Consider the following 19,161-nt stretch of genomic DNA (forward strand, 5'->3'; position numbering starts at 1 on the left):
TCGTGAGTTTTTGGCCAAACACTCGATTACTGTTCTTCCCCACCCCCTCTACTCACCTGACCTTGCTCCTTGCGATTTTTTCTTATTCCCCAAACTCAAAAGACCCTTGAAAGAAAGAAGATTTGAGACGAATCCCGAGATTAAGGCAAATGCGACGAAGGAGCTGGAGGACATTACAAAAGAAGCGTACCAGGACTGTTTCAACAAGTGGAAACACCGTTGGGATAATGTGTGCGTTGGGGAGGAGAGTACTTTGAAGGGGTCCCAGACCTGTAACTTCTAAATAAAGTACATTTTGTTTCATGACGTCAGTCCGCGTATATTTTGAACAGACCTCGTAGAATTGGTCTTCAGAAATTCATAAAAAGTTAAATATAAATAGTTATCGCTCTCAGAGCATAAGTAGTATAACAATGTCAGCAGGGGTGATGTAACAACTGTTTAATTCAAATCACATGTCACAGGTTTAAATTATGGATATGTTATAAGAGTAACAGGGTAATATTGACAGGCTGGCTTCTCTCTCTCTGGTCAGTGGGTCAAAGTTACAGATAGTGTTTGACAATCTCAGTGTCTTTGCCATAAATAAAATAATACAAACACTCTAAATAAGGACTACTTATTTACGTCAATTATACCTCTGCTTGTTTAACAGCACGTCGTGATTCGACCCTTGGACCTCCGCCAAGCTTGTCGATTTCTATGTTATGGTTTTGGTTTCCTTTTAAACTGAATCTACAGAAATATGAGATAGTAAGGTTATATGGTAAAGAGTACCAGAAAGTTCATTTACATTGAGGGTATTTTATAGTAGAATATTTAGAAACTGGCGTGTTGCTATTAATAAACTAGACTTAGGATTTGATTTCAGTTTTATTTCTTCATAATACTACAGATAGTCTATAACAATAATCTAGTCCAGTGTTTTCCAAAGATGGAGTTATGGCCTTCCTGCGGGCTTTGACACTTTTTTTCTGGGGAGGGGGGAACCAAAATGAGCCAAAACAAAGATGCTGATTTAATTTTAATTCTGAATAAACAATAAGCTGATAAAAGTTGTATTGAATTAATGAAATTATACAGTACGTCGAAAGATGTTATTGTTTTTACTATGACACTGTTTTTCAATGACCATGCTAAAGTTCTAGATTGGGGGAGCCCTCAGACTATTTTATTCACATCAAGAGAGTCTCAGACTAAAAGAGTCTGGGAACCACTGGCCTAAAACATAGCCATTTTGACCTTAGAGACACTGAGTTCAAGTTTGAAGCTAATGAATGGCAAACAAATCAAACTATACGTGAACTTGTTGTATTGATATTTGTAAACACAGTATCGATACATTACGTTGTCTTAAACAAACTATCAAATACATTTATAGACCAAACTTTATTATTGCTTCTTTCGTTTGAAAGTTCAATTTGGTTTGACAAATCACCTCCGTTCTTACGTGTATTGATTTTTCCTAGATGCAGTGTTAGATCACACGGTGCGTGTCCCTCCCGCACTGTTTCATACAAAACGTGAGGAACTCTGAAAGGCCTTTCACGCCATCTCGCGTTTGTATACGTTTGTTTCGCGAGATCTAGCGATGTGCCACTTGGATGCTGGTTGATAGTGTGGTTACTGACACGCTATCTCTCACACGAGCGGCAGTTTTCGCGACAGGACACTTAGTAACGCTAAAGAAGAGAAACCTTCGTCGCTGCCCGATTTTGGTATCACCTCGTACAAGGTAGGTTTTGTTCACTAGACTGATTATTAACTTGTTTAATTTTTGTAAATACTAGTTTATTCTGTTGTCAATTTTATCCTTGTATGCAGCTTTAAACTCAACCCATATTCGTATACTTGTCAAATAGAACAGACTCTTTTAAAATATTTCTCTCTTTAGTTAAAGAAGGAACGGTACAAAGTTAGATGTTCTGGACGAAGTACTGACAGCACGTGGCAAACACGTGGCATTTCATAAGGTTCTGTTAACACGCTGAAATGTATACCCCAAATTGAATTAATTAAGTCTCTAATGTTATAAGCTGGTTTAAAAAATCAAATAATATTAAATTGAAATAAAAATTTGTGTAAAATTAGGACAACGTTTGGATGAATCGAATGGACTCAACGTTTATCACATTATAACACATTTTATAGCAACATATAAAAACAGCAATTAGATTCAGTTCAAGTATAGAAGTCTTAACTAGCACGTTGTAAGTATAGAAGTTTCACTGTGTAGCATAGAAGAAATTAGGGTATTTTAAGTAAATCTGTATTAACATGCAGGTCATATCATGTTAAACCAAACATCTATAGTGATGTTAACTGATAGAATATTCCCTATAAAGTTTAAACAATACAGTCATGTCACACCATGTTAAACCAAACATCTATAGTGATGTTAACTGATAGAATATAAATCTCTATCAAATTTAGACAATACAGTCACGTCACGTCATGTTAAACCAAATATCTATAGGGATGTTAACTGATAGAATATAATTTTGTATAAAGTTTACACAATACAGTCACGTCACATCATGTTAAACGAAGCATGTTAACTCATAGAATATAATTCTCTAGGAATGCTATATACTACAATATAGGTTGCATGAGGTAACACAGAGCAACCGAGGATATTTTAATTGTACAATTTGATTCCGTAAAGAATTTAAGTAAAACAATAAAAGTGATTGCAGGTATTAAACTGTACAGTTTTACTGGATAGTGTAAGAATTGAACAAAGTCACACGGAGATGTTTACATCAAATAACAATGACGTTTACGTCAAGTAACATAGTGTAATTTGTTATAAGGGTTACATCATCTGTGTAGGTCAAATGTCAACGATGTTACTACTCACCAATATTAACTTTCAACTATAACTCAGGACTAAAACCCAGCATTCAGTAATTGTACTTACTCTTCTTACTTACACATTAATATGTTTCATCACCTCACTCTTAACGACATTTTCCGTCATAATCCCAATACTACCTCGCAAGGTTAGACTAGCTTAGGATATTTATATTAGTCCTAAATACAGTTAATAAGTTAACAGCAGTATACGGCTTTTATAATAAAATTATAATATTGAAAAACAATAAATAATTAAAAAATAATAATAGCATTCGATATACTAAATAGTATAACCAATATTGCTAATGGAAATTACAACAAAGAAATAATGTAGTGTAACTTACATTGGAAACACTAATTGTTGACTTGAACTACTGTTGTATAAGACATTTCTTTATGTACTTAGTACAACGTGCTTGTTTTCTCCCCTAGCACTTCTTTTGATGAAAACAAAATATAATTAAGCCATCCCTACTGTCTAGTGTCATAACGTAACACGTTACAGTTTTGTAGTACGTTTAAGAAATACTATATAATTGGTAGAACTTATATTATACATTATTTTCCACACAAAAGTTATTTTGTGTAAAAGATATTTAGTTGAATTACTGAAAAGTTTTATAACTTTTCGATTATTGTATAAAAAATAAATAAATACCTCTGTGTTTTGGTTTCCTTCCATGTAAATTGAGTTAACATCATTAATAAGCCACAATGTCGTTTTGTTTTTTTTGACACAGAGACAACACCGAAACCTTGGATTTTGGGAAAGAATATTTTGTAAAACTATGCCATTTTTTAATAACTGTTAATAAAGCAAGGGCGTGGTGTAATTTTATACTGTAAATTGTAAACACTTGAGATGAATGTATGTGTACTTTAAACAACAGTTAACTTGGATAAATCTCAGATAATATGCATATGTTATTTGAATTCAAAATTTGTAGTAAGTATTAGTTTTTAGAACTATTTAAAATGTTTGTTTCTAATGTTATTTGAAGAGTTGGACCTTCAATCAGTATCTTACTACGCCCATGTAAAGTGGATCAAATGTTTACAGAACTGATTAAAAACACAATTTTCGTTTTGGAACGTTTTACCTTGCAAATAAAAATCGTTTAAAATTCGATAGGTTTAGCACACATCGACAAAATCTATCAGAAAATGACAACTTTTATAAAATGTAAAAAAACCAAAAACGACAACCATCGCAAGCGAATGCAATATGTCTCCTGTCTCCTTTATCCTGATTATATAGAATTTTTAGAATACAATAATTTCGGAACATAATGATATTATAGGCAGAGGGCAGGGGAGTGGATTACAGTATATATATACTCCAGAGGTTCAGACACTTAACACAGTATAGACTTGAGATTTCTTGACGAAAAAATGTATTAGAATGTACTAATTGTGACTTTATTATACATACAGGATAATCAGTTTCTGTATCAATGGATTTATTTATTATGACGAAACTATTAGAGATAATTTTGGAGCGTATAGTTTCATTCATTGACTCAGTATATACAATTTCATAACAACTCCTTGTAACATTATTAATGATAGCTTGTAACACAATTATTAACAACTCATTGTAACACTATAATAACAACTTGTAGCATCATTACTAACAACCCATTGTAACACTATTAATAACAACTTGTTACACTATTAATAACAATACCTTTTAACTATATATTAATAACAGCTTGTTACACTATTAATAACAACTTGTAACACTATTAATAACAACACCTTGTAGCTCTATTAATAACAACTCCCTGTGACGAAATTAATAACAACACCTGGTAACGCTACGCATATTGCTAATATATCTAATTTTAGATCTATTATTACATTTTTTAACTTCTGTAAAACCTTAAGATATAAATCTTATACTTATTTACTTCATTTCAGCTTCAGTCTTAATGGTTTGTCATCTGAATTGGTCAAACCGTAAAGAAATAGCAGACTAAAACAATTGATTTTGCAATTTTCTTTTACCTTTGACCCCTGTAAAACCAAAAGGAAATGGCAATGTTACAATCTGTGAAACATTAGAAAGTCACGACGCACATTACTAATAACGTTACTGCATAAGCATTGAACGCCGGAAGTGGCCTAATGGCTAATGTAATTAATGTGAATCCGAGGATTCATGGCTTACATCTCCTTATCTTAACAAATGTACTCACTCTGTTCGCTGGCCTAGATATTTCGAACGATAAGCTGCAATAGTTGAGGAAGGAAACTAAAAATAATGTAAATTACTACCTGCCACACAAACACAATGGATTCATAAATCTTACTGTTTCTTTATCTCCGGTCTCGAGTTTGGTAAATATATGTGTATACAGAGAAAATATGTTATAAACAATATAAAGTTTTTATGTCGTTCTGAAACTAGCACTTTGAAGAGAAAGCATAAAAGTCAAAAGCTGGACCTTCGGTTAGGTCCATTTCTCAATTAATTTTTTATATCCTTAAAATAAAAGAATAACAAATACAAACAACTAAATAACGGAAAATTGTAAAAAAAAATAACTGAAAAGTACTCAAAGATAATTAAATACTCAATGAGCGTTGGTTTAATTTTCCATACGTGAGAATGATGAAGTTGCTGAAATATCCTTTGTTAGATTTTTCTTTAATGTAAAAAAAATATCTTTCGTCATTACATTCTGTTTGGATGTATTATTGTCGCGCAGTATACTAACATAGGTATACAAAAAGTTAAGCCTAACTATGTAACCCACGAGCAGTTAGTAAATTTTTACTAGTTAAGCTAAACAGTTTATACATGGATACAAATAGTTACGACTACTTCTGTAATCTGCAAGTAGTTAGTATGTATCTACATGTTCTTAAGCCTACATGTTCACATGTAATTAGTATGTCTACAAATAGTTAAGCCTATATATGTGTATGTAAATAACTAGCATATGTCTACAAATAGGTAAACCTGCATGTGTAACCTGCAAGTACTTAGTATTATTACTTGTGCATGTTTATACCTATATCCACTTATGCCTACTTAGTATATATCTAAAAATAGTTAAGCCTACATACGTAACCTGTTAGTTGATGTGTATAGTTTAGCTCACATGTATAATTACTATATGTGTATAAATGGTTTTAAAAGTCAACGAAAATACTAAAAGTGGTGATAATTATTTCTAGAAAGTTAAATAATATTGTTTCATTCTACTACCCTTCTTCGGTCACAGCCATCATTCTACAGTAAATGAAAAAGAGTACTTACCCTAAACGCTGTGTATAAACTAGGAGCGAAACGTTCTATATAAATTAAAAGAATACAATTATTTTAATTTCTAAACACAGATATATATATAACCCATGCGGAAATTGGTTATATATATATATAACTAAATATATATATGTCTGTTTGTGTGTTCCATGCTCTATTATCTATGAATACATAAATGGTTATGCATAGATAGATTCCATTGGTGGTTGATCTTTGCATATAAATGAATTTAAGTCAGGATTAATAACACAATCTAAGTTAATATTTATGAATATATTTGTAACTCTAGTACCTCCTGAAAAATTTAAATTGATAAAATCTTAATATATTTCCAAACACAAGACACACTCTCAGTGTTAAATTGAGCTTTAAAATATGTTGGAAATTTTTAATATTATGAAAATAAACGTAAGACTTAAAAGCTACCATGTAGTCATTTCTTTATTGCTTTCTTTGTTCTAACCTTCCGTGGAAAGCATCAAACGTCCAGCATGGCCAGGTGGTTAAAACGCTCGACGCATAATTCGAGGGTCGCGAGTTCGCATCCTCCTGGCACCAAACATGCTCCCACCTTTTAGCCATGGAGCGTTATAATGTGACGGTTAATCCCACGATTCGTTGGTAAAAAAGTAGCCCCAGAGTTGGTGGTGGGTGATGAGTAGCTGCCTTTACTCTAGTCTTATACTGGTAAATTAGGGACGACTGACGCAGGTAGCTCTCGTGTAGCATTAGACGAAATTTAAAAAACAAATAACATTAAATAATTAAAGCTAAAAATCTTAATTCATTTATTTATTTTTAAACCAGTTAACATAACAGTGCAATATAAACAGAGGATTTCTCAAACAAAGTGTGATCAGAAAGGGTAAAAATTCGTTGAATGTCCTGAGTCTTCTATAAATCAATTAATTAATGTATTGTACATGTGCTTTATCCTAACGGCTACGTTAAATCTCCTAAGCTCTCTATGCTTATTTATGGACTCACGTTAGCTTTTAGAAATCAATGTGTTTAATGATGACTACTCCATTCGTAGCAGATTGAGCGAGATTATCTAGTTGAATACTCTGGTGACGTGATATTGTCTAGACGATAAGTAGTCCAACCAGCAACTCTTATTTGTCGTTAATAATTTTGGGACACGTTTTTCAATTATTAACTCATGATTAAAGTGGACAGGCTTATTTCTGGCTTCTCGACCATTCACAAAGACTCTCTCCAAGAAGTGGCTTGATCATTTCTATACTACAAACTCCATACTGGTCACTGGTTGTGAATCTAATACATTTACGAACTTCAATACAGAAGTCCTCAGGTGAGGCAGCGTTAAGTTTACGGATTTAAACTTTAATGGTCGGGGCTTCGATTTCATTCAGTGGACACATGAGAGACCCGGATGTGACTTTTCACTGTTACAAACAAATTCAACACAGGATCAATAAACGTAATAGTGTTAAGATAAAAATGTACCTTTAATGAAAACAAAAATACTAAATAAATAACTATTATTAGGGTAATCTTAAAATTAACTGTTGGTGAAAGACACCAGTGTGGAGAAACGAAGAGGTTGAATATTTCACCTCTTTATATTAACTAGTTAAATGTTGAAATTATTATGAATTAAAATCATAGTTATGGTTAAGTTTTATAAACCTTATATTCCCTAAAATTATTATCGCTCAAGCAGTAGGTTCATGCTTTAGAAATCTTAAAGACTGATAAAAAATAAGATTAAATTGTAACAACATAAGAGTAAATAACAGATAAAATTTAAAATTAAACAGAAAAACAACTTTTGATATTTATTGAGAGTTTCTAGAAGTTCAATTAAATTTGATAAATGTAAGAAGAATAAAAAGTGGTTTTAATCTTAAAATGAAAACTACTCTTCACCCACATTAAGTGAAATTATAATTTCATAAGTCCAGGTTTTGGGTCAAATTATGATCCCGTAAGCCCTGGGTCTGGGTCAAATTGTGATGCCATACGTCCAGGTTCTGGGTCAGATTATGATCCCATAACCCCAGGGTCTGAGTCAAGTTATGATTCCATAAGTCCAGGGTATGGGTTAAATTATGATCCCGTAAGTCTTGTGTTTGGGTCAAATTATGATTCCATAAGTCCATGGTCTGGGTCAGGGGCGTAGACTTTTTACACCCGATGGGGGGGATAATTTTTGCAACCACTTATGTGGACTGTTCAATTTGCAAATTGGTAATCTCTGATTACGTGAACCTGAAAGCTGTAAACACGCAGCCACAGAGTAATCTTGTTGCCACGATACTTCAAGGTTTCCATGTAGGTTTGTATAAGTGAGATGTTGTGAACAGTTTTCAAAATGTTAATAGAATAAAGACAAATGTGTCACAAATTAACTGCCACGTGAATTTATTCCTGCATACTGTACAGTATAAAAGATGACCATTATACTTGACAAGGTTACTAATAACTTTCATTACATGAATTATGTTTTCAAATATTAATAAAATTAATAATTACCCTTGATAAGTTTATATCTACTGAAAAACTGTTCATGTTGTTTTATAAAAATAATTAAAATGTTTTTGCGAACTCTTGAAAATTACACATCAATACAATGTAGCACATAATTATTCATACTTTTCATTGAAGTAAGATTCATTTAGTCCTCTAGTCTACATGTTCCCTAACGTAGACCTCCTTTGTGATGATCTGTTTATGAATTCTTTGAAAAGCTCTTCTGTATTTATCTTGTCGACCTCATCTTTGTGAGTGTAACAAACTGCCACATGGTTGACGCGACACTGAGACATAGTTGACCTTAACCACGTCTTCAACCGTCTTAATGCAGAAAAGCTGCGTTCTCATTCGCAGCTGGATACTGGACATACAAGTAAAATTTTCATGAGAAGAAACACTTCACTAAACATCTGCTGGCTTGTTTCATGCATTTTACAATAAGCATCCTTCGCATCTTTGAGAGATACTGCTTTTATTTTTCCCTTGAACATGGGCAACTAAAAATCGAGCCGTTATGCAGAGCTTTCTGAATAGAAGTTTATAACCGAGTTGTCAGTCTTGCCAGATGTGATCATGTTCTCAAGTGCCAGATATTGCCTCAAGTCATTGTTGTAGTAGCATTGAATCTAGTGTTCAGATATTCTATGACTGTGTCCACAAATTGAAAATATTGGCTTTGTAGTAATCTCTAGCTGTTGCAGAATGGTGTACTGAGCCATCACCTGTGATCCTTCTGGAGGGTCTGCGAATACATGGTAGTTCAATAGGCACCAGATCCAGGAAAGTTACCTTTTTTCAGCTTCATCAAATATCTTGTTGTAATTTTCTTCTGTTCCCCATACCTGCATTTGCTCCACTGTCATTGCAGATGCTTCAATCATGCCAGAAACTATCGCTGATTTTGCTTGAAATGCACGGTTTAGTTCCTCTAATGCAGCTAATGGATGCTGAGCCATCAACAATCCTAAAACCATCTTTCCTTTGTCAAATCTGTCCAGCAGACCTCGTGCTTTCACTGCTACATCTGATCTTTTCATTTGCTAATTTAGACAAAGAATCAACAATGTCACTGTAGTGATCATTAGCACATGTAATTGCAGATAGGTGACACAACCAGCGTGTTGGACATAGTGGGCGGATGTATTTAACTGGACCATTGTGGCTGTCTGACGAAACAATATTTTCAAAGATTGTTTTGTATTTGCCTGACCTCTGAAGCAAGACAGCAAGTTCATGTACTCACTGGATAGAATCTCAAACACATTCACAAGCTTCAACTGCATGTTGCATTATTAAATTAGCCTTGTGTGCTCTGCAGTGAGAAAAACAAAGCTGACGGTTCCTTCTTTTTTATTTTTGCCTTATATACACTGTACGCACCACTCATGTTAGTGGCTCCATAAGTTTGTGCTCTTAATCCTGACAGTGGTAAATTGAGTCTAGTCAGTACATCAAGTATAGTCGAGGATATTGTTTCACTAGTTGTATTGGAAACACTGTACAAAAGAAGAAATGTCTCATGGACGTCAAGGTTCTCATCTACGTATCGTACACATATTGCTTCCTGTTCGGTACTTGTAACATCTTGAGTGCCATCAACCATTAATGCAAAGATTTTACTTTGCTGCACTTCGTGTGCTATGTTCCTCAGTATTTGATGGCTGAACATCTCCATTATTTCATTCTGAGCCTGGGATGATGTGAAAGTGGTTTTCTTTGACAAGTTGGCCGTCACTCAAGATCTTCATTAAACTGCAGGAAGTTCCCCTCCGTATCAGTATGTTCACGTAATGCTAAACCTTGACGCATTAAGAAACGTAAACTTCTGAATATTTTGGCTAGACTTCTTTTGCATTCTTCCTGCTGCTTCTTTTTTCCATCATGTAGCCGGACAGTCACTGGAGTAACATCAAGTGAACCTACTGGAGATATAGCGAATCTGTGCTGAGAGGAGGATTGGTGTTCGTTGAATTTCTGCTTTGCCTTTTTCCAGTTTCAAAAACCGGTGAATATGAAGGTATACTCCACTGGCCTCTCAAATTTCCCTGTAAAAAAGGCCTCTATTTTTCTCCTTGGCACAATGAAAGCATATGACTTTTTGAGTCTGATTGTCGAAGTGCAGCCATGGGAACTCATCAAACCACTTGCCCTGGAAGTTGATATTTTGAGATTTTGCTTTCTGTCGTGATATTAGTTGTGCGTCTGTGGAGTGTCAGATTTTTCATTTCTGCACAAATTTGTTTCACAACTATTTGGTGGTTCATGATGTGCAATAGTTGCACAAGCATTTTCTTGTGAAAATGCACAAAGACGATGCACCTATTTGTCAATTATTCTAATATTTCTCTGGGCACTATTTCAAATTAGGGACGGCGGTAAGTAGCCTTAGTCGCTGTAGCCTAAATACAAATACAATTTCTTCACAACTGGTTATTTAAGGACTTGGAATCAGTTTTTGAGACGTTTTACAACATTATGTAATGTATATTTTCTTTCTCAAGACAGCAGTAGTAACATAAGTTCTAGTTCACCTAGCATCTGAGTAAATCAGTTACCAAATAGTTTAGTTATTTACATCTAGTTTATTTATCCTAAAATTATTTACTCTTTCACAAGTACTTCTGTAAACCCCCCTCCTTAATGAAGTACACGTAATCTGTTTATTCAGTAGCCATTTAATTAAAGCACTGATCTTCACGGGACCACCATACTACATACATGAATCTACAGATCCAAACGTTATTGTTGTGAGTTGACCAAATGATTATCGTTATTTCAACAAACTAACCAGTCAAGAACCAAGACGACTTCTGACCTCCTTCGTCCTCGACTAATGAACCACAAATGAGACAGAATGATAATTAGACAAACAATGTTCCACAGCCTACGCCAAAATTGTTGCCTATTGAAAACAACGGGCGAGGCTTTGTTCCAGAAGATTCCAAGCGTTAGGCTTAACGAAACATTCCACTCTTTCAACCCCGAATAACACAAACTGTTTTAACTGACGTAACTTTCGTTGTTTTGTTTTTTTACATGAACTAATTAACAACAGTTTAAATACGATTAGATAAAAGTTCGTATTTTGCTATCGTCAAATCCCTTCCTCAGTGGTCCAGTGATAAGTGTGTGTGCTTATAACGCTAAAAATCAAATACGTTTCTTTAAGCCCAGTGGTGGGCACAGCCTATTATGTAGCTTTGTACTTATCAATGACCAAACAAAAGTTGTCATAAACTGCACCATACTTTATAACTTTACAACTTGTATCTTAACACAAGTGACCTAAGAACAGCCCCCTGGTGGCTCAGTGGTAAGTAAGTCTGATGGATTATGGCGCTAAAAACCGGACTTCGCTGCTTGTGGCAAGCAGAGCACAGACCATCCACTATGCATGTTTATGCTTTACAATAAACAAACAAAGATCTGAGAATAGCCAACTACAGAGTTAGTACCGAATGAACATTACATTACTGATAGGCTCACTAGAAACCAATAAAGGTCATTATCACATGTTGTATATATCTACTCTCGTCATATAAAACTTTCCGTGATAGCTATACATAAATCTTCAGATGAATGTTTCGCTACCCAGTATACATTTTGAGAGCAAAGGTCCATAATTCTTCGAGTTCTGCCACCTGTGGTAATTTTCGATAAAGTAAACTTTTTACTGAGTCTAAATTTGGGGGTACGTCACTCCAGTGCCCCTTAGTTCTGCCGTTTACGGTCATTTTCTACAAGTGGTTTTTCATTACCGAGTCTAATTTTGAGGGTATATGCTCCTGATGTTCCATAGTTTTCCCGCGTATGGTAATTTTGTGTGTTACTTTGATACCTTGTCTAAATTTTATCGTACGTGCCTCCAACGCCCCCTAGTTAAGCGAACTAAGGTTATTTTATATGTGATTTTTAACTAAGCGTATACGTTGGTGAATTCATAAAGCATTTTAATGAATGATTAAATCACTATATGCAAAAAATGGCGTCACCTCTAGTTCCTCAAACCAATAGATTTGTTTAAAAAATATACAGAATAGACAAAGAAATATGAGGGTGTAAAACAACACCTACTAATATTAACCCACTACCATATTCAGAAGTTACTATTATCAGCGCGTTCAGTGATTACCTGATCGTTAATAATCAAATTAAAGAGAACGTTGCCGCCCTGTTACACCTAGGTTTGACTGTTATCAAACCTACCACGCCCTCTGTTTCATCGTAACGACAAGTCTTTTCACAGCAATCTGTCCAAAGTGTCACTAAGTGCACTCGTTCTATTCCATAAAGAAAAATTAACCAACCAGTAATGAGAAAACTGGGTTGAAACACATTATGGATTGGTAAAGAGAGAGTGAAATAGAGCAGTAGATCCATTTTTATATTGTTTAAATTCTAAAATATATCGAGTTCATATTCTTTTTAAAATCACAAACAAAACGTAATTCCAAAATAAACCAAGTGAAATTAATTACACGTGGGCTCGAGACGGACGCTAATACTGTATAACTTAATTTCAATCATTCAAAATACTCAATCACAAAGTATTTGTATTTTATTGAGTGTCATACAAACTCCTCTTCGTTCCAAAGTACACAGTTTTTAAGTATTTTTATGTTTCGCCATCTTTTACTATCACCCAGGAACGTAACGTGTGTTTAAACGTCTGTAAGGGTTAGTGACTCCTTCCTGACCTCTGTTGACTACCGATATTAATTCAGGCTGTATTCTCAGTATCAATATCAATCACCGCCAGAAGTCGCCACCGGCAATCAATGTCACAAAAATAAGCGAGAGAGAAATATATAGGTTCTTTGATTTGATGTTCTTGAAACCAATAATTTTGGACATAATTTTTAACGAAAAGCAGAATTTATAAACAACATAATCATTGCACAAACCTCTTGAAAATATATTTATTCGGAAAAATAATCTAGGTCTACATCTTAATACACTCTGCTCAAATGTGCCTCCCTCCCCGCTAGTAGAGCGATAAGTCTCCGGATTTACAACGCTAAAATCAGGAGTTCGATTTCCCTCGTTAGGCTTAGCAAATAACCCGATGTAGCTTTGCTATAAGAAAAATACACACACAAAAACTGCTTCAGTTTCTGATATACGAGTAGTTATGTATTTTTCAAACTTCTATGCGTAACTTAAAACTTATATTTAAAAACATAATGTGGTTCAATTACTTTTATTACCAGTTAGAAATTCAATCAACATCTCTGCTGTTCTATTTCTCATTTCTTAGTTCTCAAGAATTTGAAATTATCAGACACTAGATAGGAAGAAGTTGTTTGTTCTTCTCGACATGGAGATACTGCAGGTATTTAAACCCAGAAACAGAATACTTTCATACACTGTAGAGTACAAAGCCTAAAATAGTACATTCCATTTATTGTAAATTTATGTATGTGAACTCATAAAATACTGTTTAATGGCAATAACATTTCTGAGTGCTATGTCTTCATAAAAAAACAAACTTATAAGCTATTTATAAAGGTTTATAAACTAAAAATGAAAGCTTAAGGAAAGTAATAGCTCTTAAAAGTTCAACTTTCGTAGATAACTGAGGACTAGCTGTAGACAATAAAACAAACAGCCAAAGATGGTGACTGAGGACAGGCTGTAGACAACAAAACAAACAGCCAAATATGGTGACTGAGAACTGGCTGTAAGCAATAAAACAAACAGCCAAAGATAGTGACTGAGAACTGGCTGTAAACAATAAAACAAACAGCCAAAGATAGTGACTGAGAACTGGCTGTAAACAATAAAACAAACAGCCAAATATGGTGACTGAAGACAATAAAACAAATAGCCAAACCTAGTGACTGAGAACTGGCTGTATACAATAAAACAAACAGCCAAACATGGTGATTGAGAACTGGCTGTAAACAATAAAACAAACATACGATTATAACCATCTCGAAAATCAGTAATTAAAATATTAAGTGACAAACCCTCAAAACAATAACATTTATTATGAATAAATAATCATACGTCCAGCCATCCACCGTGCTTCAGATTAAAAGAATGTCACATCTCGCCATCCACCGTCTCTCATATCAAAGGACGTCACATCCAGTCATTCATCATGTCTTGTATCAAAAGGACGTCACGTCCAGCTATCCACCGTATCTCACATCAAGAGGACGTTATATTTCCTATCCATCGTGTCTCATATAAAAAAAAGTCACATCTTCCATCCACCGTCACTTGTTTGTGTTTCTGTATGATGTTTTTAAACTATTTTTGACTTTTATAGTTTTAGGTTTCCGAGTCATTTCTCAGTTATTAAAAAAAACCATTGTCACATTACGAATAGCTAACTAGCGTCTGTTAGTTTATTTTAAGCGTAAAGCTGAGTAACAGGACATTGTGTTCACCGTAGACATCGAACACTGAATGCTATCGTTGTAAGCCATGAAGCTTACCGTTGAGCCACAATAACTTATTAATATTCGATATATAACGTCAAATACGATCCCGAACACTTTTAAATAGAATCAAAATCACGTGACAAGGTATTTAAGGGTTTATCTAAAGTACAAGATGAAAGCAGAAGTTCCTTATCACAAACAATTTTTAACACACATTAAACACCAACAATTAAATAACGACAAACAAACCTTCACACTCGTTAAATAACGACAAACAAACCTTCACACTCATTAAACACTGACAAACAAACCTTCATACTCGTTAAACACCGATAAACAAACCTTCACACTCGTTAAACACCGACAAACAAACCTTCACACTCGTTAAAGAACGACAAACAAACCTTCACACTCGTTAAAGAACGACAAACAAATCTTCACGCTCGTTAAACACCGACAAACAAACCTTCACACGCGTTAAAGAACGACAAACAAGCCTTTACACTCGTTAAACACCGACAAACAAACCTTCACACTCGTTAAAGAACGACAAACCTTCACACGAGTTAAAGAACGACAAACAAACCTTCACGCTCGTTAAAGAACGACAAACAAACCTTCACACTTGTTAAAGAACGACAAACAAACCTTCACACTCGTTAAAGAACGACAAACCTTCACACGAGTTAAAGAACGACAAACAAACCTTCACGCTCGTTAAATAACGACAAACAAACCTTCACACTTGTTAAAGAACGACAAACAAACCTTCACACTCGTTAAAGAACGACAAACAAACCTTCACGCTCGTTAAAGAACGACAAACAAACCTTCACACTCGTTAAAGAACGACAAACAAACCTTCACACTCGTTAAAGAACGACAAACCTTCACACGAGTTAAAGAACGACAAACAAACCTTCACGCTCGTTAAAGAACGACAAACAAACCTTCACACTCGTTAAAGAACGACAAACCTTCACACGAGTTAAAGAACGACAAACAAACCTTCACGCTCGTTAAATAACGACAAACAAACCTTCACACTTGTTAAAGAACGACAAACAAACCTTCACACTCGTTAAAGAACGACAAACCTTCACACGAGTTAAAGAACGACAAACAAACCTTCACGCTCGTTAAATAACGACAAACAAATCTTCACACTTGTTAAAGAACGACAAACAAACCTTCACACTCGTTAAAGAACGACAAACAAACCTTCACGCTCGTTAAAGAACGACAAACAAACCTTCACACTTGTTAAAGAACGACAAACAAACCTTCACACTCGTTAAAGAACGACAAACAAACCTTCACACTCGTTAAAGAACGACAAACCTTCACACGAGTTAAAGAACGACAAACAAACCTTCACGCTCGTTAAAGAACGACAAACAAACCTTCACACTTGTTAAAGAACGACAAACAAACCTTCACACTCGTTAAAGAACGACAAACCTTCACACGAGTTAAAGAACGACAAACAAACCTTCACGCTCGTTAAATAACGACAAACAAACCTTCACACGAGTTAAAGAACGACAAACAAACCTTCACACTTGTTAAAGAACGACAAACAAACCTTCACGCTCGTTAAAGAACGACAAACAAACCTTCACACTTGTTAAAGAACGACAAACAAACCTTCACACTCGTTAAAGAACGACAAACCTTCACACGAGTTAAAGAACGACAAACAAACCTTCACACTTGTTAAAGAACGACAAACAAACCTTCACACGAGTTAAATAACGACAATATCGAAATTTTTGCACATTCATTTCACCACTACAAAAGTTAAGAATTTTTAATATTCGTGGTGACGAATTTAAACCATTTGGTTTTCAATAACTGTAAACAGTAAAGGAGTAAACAATTCGGAACTGATGTTTAATAAAAGACTAGAAACACTTGGAGGAGACAGTTGAAAAAAAAAATATAGAAAATTTATCTAACAATAATTCTGTATTGTCTTGAGGACTAGAGAGGTGTTTTGAATATATTGTTTTTATTTCTAAAACTGAAGCCCGGAACTTAGTCGGCTAGATAACATTAGTAGAGTGACGTATGAACTACATTTAACTTTCAAGGAGCATATACAATATACATTCATATAAGCTAAAATCTTCGCGATTAAATTAAGTTAAAAACATTACACTCGAGCAATTTCTACCAGAAATCCAATTATCGAGGTTCCAACACCTCTCCCCTTCTTTAGAGCGTTTACTTTAAGCACTGAACAACACATGCTTGCAAAAATAGTAAAGGATAATTTGACTGAGCAGATGGAGTTTTTCCTTTATAGTAAAATGAAATCAAATTTATATATATATATTTGTTATACCCCTTAAAATATCAGTTTCTATATCTGTAAAAGAGAAGCAGTTAAATACGCCCTCTACTTTCTTCAAATTGGCATTATATTCTTTTTGATTAAGCATATCGCTGTGATTCATACTTAAAATCCACAATTCCCACCTCTCCACTAGCTTATAACGATAAAAACAAGGCTTCGATACCTATGGTGGACACAGCACATATAGACCATTATTTAGCTTTGAACTTAACTGCGAAAATAACTCACAAAAATGAATCAGCAAATGTATTATAAAAGGCACACCAACCAATGCTCAAATAGATATAAAATTGAAATTACATAATCAGTTTTTTTGTTATATTTATGTTATTCTAACACAACTTTTTATGCGGCTATCAACACAATACAGAATTTGTACTTTGTTTCTGTATATGGTAGCTGTTGTAGCTTGTCATAATGGATCTGGTTAACCCACGTTCAGCGCTTTATTAGAGCTGGTTAATCCACGTCGATTTATTATTAGAGCTGGTTAATTTACGTCCACGTATTATTAGAACTATATGTGTGTGTTTTCTTATAGCAAAGCCACATCGAGCTATATGCCGAGTCCACCGAGGGGAATCGAATCCCTGATTTTAGCGTTGTAAATACATAGACTTATTGCTGTACTAGCGTGGGACATTAGAGTTGGTTAATCCACGTCCATGTATTATTAGAGTTGGTTAATCCTTGTCCACATATTATTAGAGCTGATAAGTTCACGTCCACGGATTATTAGAGCTGGTTAATCCACGTGCAGCATAATATAAAAACTGTTTAATCCATTTCTAAGTGTAGTATTGTTGTAGCTTGTGATGGTAGAGATGATTAATCCATTATCATTGCCTACAGACGTCAAAAACATTCTCCTTGCTAAATATATAGTCTGGATTTCAGAGCACAAAGTTATGCCCCCCTTATCTCCGAATCTAGGACTAGCTTTATGTTAGTAGTAACTAACATTTTTTGTTTCCATACCGTAAGCCCGAGACTGACATCGTTGAAAACCGATCTTCGATATTCGTGTTGGGCACAGTACAGTCAGCATATTGTGTAGCTTTGTGTTTACACACAATTAAATCCTACTGTAATCCAATTATTTACTCTGCCCCTGTAATATTGCGTTTATCTTAGAGCGCTTTAATATTGCACATATGCCTAACCTAACAAGAACTATTCTAGGCCAATTCGTGATGTCGAGAAACCCACTTGAAGGAAAAATGTTATCTCAGGAAGCTTTGAATGGGTATTAACACTTTTACCAATAAAGCAGAGAACAACGTTTCATTAACCTGAAGAAGACCTAAGAAGGTCGAAACGTTGTTCTCTGCTTTATCAATATACATACCAACCTCATTTATATGTGATCTCAAATGAATATCACAAAAAAGTGCACTTTATGACGTCATTTGTATCCATCCGCCTAAAAAATACTATTCTTATCAAGCTAGGTTAGTACTGAAGTCAGAAATATTAAATTTTCCAAATACATTGTTTTCATAAATAAATAGGTCTGACATTTAAGAAAAGTAATAGAAATTATTGTATTAAAATGTGTATTATTTACTCGTATCTTTATCGTCATTCACATAATAACTCACTTTCACCACATTATATATATTAAGATTTACTCTAGGTGATGATAGCACAATGTAAGGATAAGTAGTTCTTTAAAACGTCTATAATCTGTATCGTTGGACCAGTTTTTATTTAATGTAGTTTAGCTTACTGCCAGTATTGTTAAGCCTACATATTTATTACAAATGATAGTTCATTGTGGTTCTGTT

The 19,161-nt window shown here is 34.4% G+C and overlaps 1 protein-coding gene across 1 annotated transcript in view; it reads left to right on the top strand.

Moving 5' to 3' along the window:
- Positions 1 to 1,533: 1,533 nt before the first annotated feature.
- Positions 1,534 to 19,161, top strand: part of LOC143251700 (uncharacterized) — a 41,315-nt gene continuing 23,687 nt past the window's right edge. Inside the window, exon 1 of the mRNA XM_076502948.1 lies at positions 1,534 to 1,735. Coding sequence (XP_076359063.1) covers positions 1,605 to 1,735 — 131 coding nt within the window. The 5' untranslated portion in view covers positions 1,534 to 1,604. The remainder of the gene's footprint in view (positions 1,736 to 19,161) is intronic.

This window comes from Tachypleus tridentatus, chromosome 6 (genome assembly GCF_004210375.1).
Source record: "Tachypleus tridentatus isolate NWPU-2018 chromosome 6, ASM421037v1, whole genome shotgun sequence".
NCBI classification, from domain to species: domain Eukaryota; kingdom Metazoa; phylum Arthropoda; class Merostomata; order Xiphosura; family Limulidae; genus Tachypleus; species Tachypleus tridentatus.